The 7,514-nt window shown below is 36.4% G+C and overlaps 1 protein-coding gene across 2 annotated transcripts in view; it reads right to left on the bottom strand.

Moving 5' to 3' along the window:
* Positions 1 to 2,147: 2,147 nt before the first annotated feature.
* Fnip1 (folliculin interacting protein 1) overlaps positions 2,148 to 7,514 on the bottom strand; it is a 90,312-nt gene continuing 84,945 nt past the window's right edge. For both annotated transcript variants that reach the window (XM_042688803.1, XM_042688804.1), the window contains 2 exons: positions 6,994 to 7,109; positions 2,148 to 4,919 (listed from right to left, as the gene is read on the bottom strand). In XM_042688803.1, coding sequence (XP_042544737.1) covers positions 4,841 to 4,919; positions 6,994 to 7,109 — 195 coding nt within the window. In that variant the 3' untranslated portion in view covers positions 2,148 to 4,840. The remainder of the gene's footprint in view (positions 4,920 to 6,993; positions 7,110 to 7,514) is intronic.

Genomic DNA, 7,514 nt, shown 5'->3' with positions numbered 1-7,514 from the left:
GACCACATCTAAGTCTTAGTATTTTCACAGCAATTTGCATAGTTAACTAAATAATTCAAGAGCGATGATGATGGCATGCTTTTCAAAGAGTAACTGATTCACAGTGACTTTCTGATGACCTGGTCATGTTTCAAATTGTATATTCAGAGTAATCAAAAGAAATGAGCTCAGGCTACACATTTTAGAGAGATGACAGCTGATGTGTTTTTTTGTTGGTTCCGAGTTTGTCCAGACTTGAAGTTTACAGCATGCTATATTGGCACATCTTTTTTGGAAGATTTTTAGGAAAACAAAATGTATCACAGAAGTTGAGGCTTATTTATTACAAAAATATAGTTAAGTACAAAAAAGGGCTGAGAATATGACTTAGTGGTAGAGTGCTTGCCTAGCATACACGAAGCCCTGAGTTTGATTCCTCAGCACCACATAAACAGGAAAAGCCCAAAGTGGCCCTGTGGCTCAAGTGGTAGAGTGCTAGCCTTGAGCAAAAGAGGAGAAGAGACACTGCCCAGGCCCTGAGTTCAAGTCCTAGGACTGGCAGGAAAAAAAGTACAAAAAATAACGAAAAATCCTAAGATGTTTTGAAAACCCACTTTCCCATCATTTCTTTGTCTAGACAATAGTTATCTAGAATGTGCCCAGTCTGCATTACAGAGCAATGAGAGAAGATATGGTCCCCTCACTCTTTTCTATCTGCCTGACCCCTTCCCACACTCAGCTAAAATCACTCAACTTCCATTGCACCTTCAGCTCAGGTTTGGTGTCACTGGCCACTTCACCCCCACCTTCTCCATTGGCAAAGACAAAATGATGAAATTCCGGATATCTTTACATCTGTCACCATGACTAGTTGGGAAATCACTCTGCCTGAGAGAGAACAACACTGACTCCATAGGAAAGACTGTATGACTTCAGATGATCATGTTAAATTCTCTGTATCCATTTTTCTTTAGAAAAATCAGTACTCCAATGCTTCTCAGAAATGGTACAGATTTCCCTAAGTTGGTAAGTGTGAACAGTCCTAAAATAACGGTTGGCTGTTTTGTAAACATTTGATACTTCCTCTCTGCTTTCAAAACAGTAGTCTACAAGCAGCCCACTCTGGGTTAAATCATTGCTACAGAAACAGGCAGGAAGAATGGATGGAAGAGCTGATTTCCCTACAATGCAGATGGACTTTTCTGAGTCATGTATGGGTCAACCAGTGAGCAAACCCTGGGTACCAGGGGATCATTCTGCTATTCTTGTTAAGTCAAGTCTATGGTAATCTGTTTTGGGTACAGTGTTCTTAACACCTTTACATGGCTTCTTTTCCTCTAGGTTTAGTATGCTTGGGTTTAGTTTGCATTTGAAGATATTTTCACTTTATCATTGTGAGGCACAGGGTCAATACATACATACCTGTATTTTTCTTTGCTGTTTTTATTTATAAGACTGTATGTTTAGGGGGCTGGGAAGGTGGTTCAGTGGTAGAGCGCTTGCTTGCCTTGCATGCTTGAGGCACCACATAAGCAGAAAAAAAAAGCCGAAAGTGGTGTTGTGGCTCAAGTGGTAGAGTTCTAGCCTTGAGCTGAAGAGCTGAGGGTCAGCGCCCAGGCCCAGAGTTCAGACCCCACAACTGAACCCAAAAAAAAAAAGATTATATATTTAAAAATTCTCCCTAGCCCGGTGCTGATGGCTCACACCTGTAATCCTAGCTACTCAGGAGCTGAGATCTGAGGACTATGTTTCAAAGCCAGTCCAGGCAGGAATGTCCGTAAGACTCTTATCTCCAATTAACCACCATAAAACTGGAAATGGTAGAGCTTTTGCCTTGAGTTGAAGAGCTCAGAGACAGCACCCAGAGGTCAAGCTCCACAACTGAAAAAAAAAAAAAAAAAAGCTCCCAACAATATGTGGGGACCACTGGGTTAAAGCTTAACAGATTACCAGGTAATCCTAGCAGCCAAAAAGTTATTGAGTCTTTGGGGCGTGCTAACACTGAACTAAATTTCTGTCATTCACTATATCTCATTAAGTAGATGTTAGCAATGTGTGGAAGATCACATGCCTAGAAAGGCTAAACCTGGGTGAAGAATCCAGGTGGTCTGACATCTGCGTTCATAAAGTTAGAAAGACATATATGAAAGAAAGAGCAATATGACACATCAAATTGACATGTGTTTATTGCACAAATTTCCCCTAGAACCGGGAGGGCATTATAATACAAGTGTGCATTTGAGAAATGTATTCAGAACAAAGAACAAGTATGTACATTTTACATATCTACCATCTAAATAACTTAGAGAAAGCAGAAAATCTCCTAAGACATCTACCAGAAGTAGGCATTAGGTAAAGTTTGACTTTTTTAGTGACCATCCAATCAATTGGATGTCAACTGCAACAAAATGAAATCAACTAGTATGTTTATTGCACTTAATATTTTCAAACTCAAAATTAAGACATTAATAAATGCTAAGATGCTTAAAATCAAACCAATTAGTTTATATGTATGAGAAATTAGTTTTAATTCTGTAATATAAAACATCCCTTTTTTCATTTCCTGTTCCAATAAACAGGTGTTTTGATATGTAACACATTTGTCTGTACCATAAGAAGTTGGAAAAATTATTCTGAATAGGTCAAAACCCTTTTCACATTCATCATAATAACCACACTTTAAAAGAAGTAGCAGCTCATTCTTTGGGCTTTGTATAAGGAAAGAATGATTATGATGAAAGTACTAGAAATTACAGATGGTTAAGAATTATAAAACTCAGGAATCCTATAAGGATTAATGATTCTTTAAAAAAAACAAACAGCTATACCTTTTCCTTTTGCAGCTAAGCTTAGTTTTTAGGATAAAAGTAGCATGAACCATATATTTATGAAGACTAGTATTGCTAAATGGTAATTAGATGTTTTAAATAGATAGGGCTGAGAATAGCTTAAGAAACAGACATTATCTCCCTGCTACATAATCTGAGCCACAATTTAAAAAATATAATATATAATGGCCCTTCAAACTTTTCTAGATTACAAATTCTACCAAAGAGATTTATTCACTGAATTCCAAAAGTAGACAACAGAAGAATTTCATTAAATGAAGGAATAAGAAAAATAAGCCAAAGAAAATATATCCAGGGAGACAGGTGCCTGGCTAATGGGATGCAGGCTGAACTGCAAGCACAATAGTTTTCAGCTTACAATCCATTAAAACAACCCTATCTTCTTTGTCTAGTTGGAAGTCTCTTGAATAAACAAAGAACAAAGCAAAGAAAATGGCACAGCACTCTAAAATCAACATTTTGAAGACTAACCCAGAGAAATTTTCCATTAATTATTAAAAACTGAAATAGCAAGAATGGATGTGAAATAGTAACTAAATGTATTTAGTAGCTGAATATGCAAGTGGTTTTTCCTTTTTGTAGCCCATCAATTATGATGAAAAGTCAATGAAAGATAAACGAACTCTACTTCTAGCATTAAATGTATCCTTAGACCACATAAGCAAAGAATAAACTATAATGCAGTATTCAAGTAAACTGAGGTAGTAGAGCATATTGAAAACTTTATCTACCCACCTTTCTATTTACATTACTTACAAGAGTTTGGTTCCTTATTAGCCTTTCTTACAAGCAACATTTCACAGTATATACAAAGAGAACAATTAAAAAGTGGAAATCTTTGAAAAAATCTGCTTTTAGAAGGGAGGAGCTCTTAGTGAAAAGAGGATAATTTTAAGATTTATGAATTGTGTATTAGTGTAATTGAATATTAAGTATTAAGTAGTGAGACAAATGTTCTGCCCCTCTTAATTCAGGAAGGACTGATACTGAAAAACAAGGGCCTTGGCTACCTGAGCACACTTTTAAAGAAAATAGTATTTATGCCAATGCTTTGGTGCAATTTTTAACATTAATTTGTATTAAATTAGTAAATATGTAAATATTAATATTTGTAAGAATTAGCCCATAGTTACAAATGTTATAAAGTAGTATTCTTATTTTGGGAATTGATATATTCCTCAGCCTTAAGAAAAAGATTGGCTTCATATATATTTTAGAGTATGTGAAACAGAAAATTTATCAGAAAGTAATATTTCAACATTACATACAATTAATATTACTTGAAAATATTTTTAAAAAGACATATTTATCAACCTTGTATTTTTACCTTTGATTTTAAAAAATTAGATACATATGTACACTTGGGTGGCAAACGTGTATTTTCACTTATTATTTTGAGTTTGTTCTAATGATTAGGCTATTTAACATACTTTGAGAAATAGTCACAAATTAGTTGTTTTGGAAAAAACAAAACAAAGTAACCAATAATCCATAATCAAAAGGTCCTATATACTTCTGTAACTTGGAAATAAACAACTAACACTAGGCATATGGCTCAAGTGGTCCAGACCCTGCCTTAGCAAGCATGAGTTCAGACTCCAGGAAAGCCAAAAGAAGAAATAATTAAAAATGGATGAAAGTACTATCTGAGCCATTAAACCAAGAGATATCTGCTAATATTTATGAGTGTGACAACACCGTACTGATCACATGAAATCCTTTGATAGTCATTTTTAGAAATTTCTAAGTTGCACTTTGGTTTATCAAATGCTTCCCATCAAAATTATTTACGGTGTATTTGTTTTACTTAGTCAAAAACCTACCACCACTCAAAAATCCAGTTAAAAACAAAAAGCCACCCAATGTACATAGAATTGCAGCGCAACACAGGATTCTCTGGAGATGGATGCATTCAGATGGAGTCTAATAGGAAAGAAGTCATCATAAATGCATGGTGTGCCTGCTTCGTTGGTTCCGATTTAAGTTTCCACAAAAGTTAACCTTTGGGCATGTTAAAGAAGTATCTGAGCAACATATGGAGAGTGAGTGCTTGCTACAGCAGCCAAAAGAGGAAGATCACTGGATTCAATCCTGAAAAAAAGAAAAGTCAGTTCAAGCTTTCTGTATCTAAAATATGAATCATATAGGCAATAAACCCCAGCATTTGGGGACGGGAATTAAGTAACCAAAGTTGGAAATTTTTCGTAAGCAAACCTGCTTAGCAAATCTGCTAACAGTGTTGGTGTGGAAGTTGGAAACAGGGTAAGATGACAATTTACATTTCATTTTGCATAGTTTGGTTACATGTACATTATCTTAAAAACAAATTCAAACTTAAAAAAAAAAAAAGAACGCATGCACACACACGCAGACCACACAGGCATGGAGACACATACAGCACAATGCGCTCCTCCACTCCCCAGAAAAACAAGATTGTATCTGTTGTCTGATTTCCCATACAGGAGAAGCATTCTCTAAAAGCCACATTAAGGTTTGAACAATGTGTGGCAATATAGCATAGAAATAGGACTTGGAGTCATCCAAATTCCTACCCAGTTCTACTAGTTTATCACATCTGGCTTGTTAATTTTATAGAATCAGAGCACTTCCAATTTGGAAGCATTGCTTACATTATGCCAGATAACTGATCATTAAGGGAGGGGACAGGCGTGTAGCTCAAAATGCTACAACACGTGCTTATGTACTTAGTAACAGGTGCTGGGTTAGATCACTAGCATTAAAAAAATTAAGAAATAATACTAATAACAATTTAGCACATACTAGGTTCTAAATAATGCTGACTCCGTTTCCCTTCATAAAAACTGAATTTAGGTAAAAATTTTTATCATGTTTTAATTTCTTCAATTAGCATTTCATGATTCATATATAATTGCACCAAAAAAAAAGAATACTGGAAAATAAATTGAAGAACATAATCAAAAAGGGCTATTGTATAAGCTCCAACAATTCTATTCCTTCTTGAATTACACTTTATTTTATATTACATGTTTTAGTTTTTTTCCTATTTTTTATTAGTGTTATATTAATTCTATAAAGGAGTGTCACTGGAATGTTTCTCAATAGGCATATATTGTACTTTGATAAAATTTACCCTCTCTTAGGTGGGCATCAGTGGCTCATGCCTATAATCCTAGCTACTCAGGAGGCTGAGATCTGAGATCACAGTTCAGAGCCAGCCTGGGCAGGAAAGTCTATGAGACTCTAATCTCCAATTAACCACTCAGAAAACCAAAAGTGACGCTGTGGCTCAAATGGTAGAGCGCTTGCCTTTTGCTGAAGAGTTGAGGGACAGCACCTAGGCCCAGAGTTCAAGCCCCATGACCAACAACAATAACAACAAAAATTCACCCTCGTTGGGGCTGGGAAGTTGGCTCAGTGGTAAAGCACTTGCCTTGCATGCCTGAGGCCCTGGGTTCGATTCCTCAGCACCACATAAGCAAAAAGAAAAAAACCGGAAGTGGTGCTGTGGCTCAAGTGGTAGGGCACTAGCCTTGAGCTGAAGAGCTGAGGAACAGTGCTCAGGCCCAGAGTTCAAGCCCCACAACCGGACAAAAAAAAAAAAAAATTCACCCTCGCTTACTCTTCCTTATCCCTTTCCACCCAGGTAGCACTTTAGATAACTGTTTCCTACTAGGGACTAACTGTAGAACAGTCATATAGAACTAGTAAGCAGTAGTGATACATAAAGAACCAGATACTTAGAATAATGTTTAAGACATACCTGATACCTAAAAGCATGAGTACTTACATATTGATTTCTGAAATAAAAATTCAGATTTTAACTATGAATATACTTTCAAAGTACTAATAGCTCAAGAAGCAATGTCTTTCAGATCAGTGCTGTGACAAGGAATCTAGTTTAGCACCATCTGGAGCACCTAAATGGTGACCTATTAGGTATTCTAACAGAAAAAAAGAAGGCAGAAGGATGAAGAAGAGAAGGAGAAGAAGGATGAGGAGTGGGAGGATGATGAGAAGTGGGAAGAGAAGAAAGAGGAAGAAGGAAGGAGGAGGAGGGAAGAGGGAGGAGGAGTGAGAGGAGGAGGAGGAGGAATAGAAGGAAAAGGAGAAAGCAATTCTGAGAAACATTTCTTACCTAAAGAACAATGACAAAGCAAAGGCAGAAAAGAAAGCATGGACATACCCAAGAACCACTCCCAGCTCCTTGACATGAACACGCATCTGCCCCCTCAGGTATTCAGACAACATTTTGCTCTTGAAATACAGTTCCTGTAAGCGGTCTTCTAGGTGCATTACACACTAAAGTTAGGAAAGAACCAAAAAGCAGGTTAAAGAATGAGTTCCAATTCTTAGAATAATAGCAAGTTTCAAAGCATCATGTTTTTGACAATTTAGGTATGTTTCCACATGAAGAAAAACTGGAATGCATTTTTAGCTATAAATTTGTTACTGGCTTATATTGAAGATTAGCATCTACAATGTTTTTATTTTAAAATTGTGGTAAAATAGTCAATTACATAAAATCTAGTATTTTAACTGTGTTGTGTATGTGTGTGCACACGCATGTGCATGTGCAGGTACACATTCCAATCCTGAGGTTTTGTAAACTCAGCCCCTGGATTCTGTCCATGCACTGTTTTGATCATGGGTAGTGCTCTATATCTTAAGCCATACCTCCACTTTTTGCTAGTTAGTTGGGGATAA

This window comes from Dipodomys spectabilis, unplaced genomic scaffold (assembly GCF_019054845.1).
Source record: "Dipodomys spectabilis isolate Male_0828 unplaced genomic scaffold, ASM1905484v1 ptg000119l, whole genome shotgun sequence".
In the NCBI taxonomy this organism is placed as follows: Eukaryota; Metazoa; Chordata; class Mammalia; order Rodentia; family Heteromyidae; genus Dipodomys; species Dipodomys spectabilis.
This window is presented reverse-complemented; position numbering and strand designations above follow the sequence as displayed.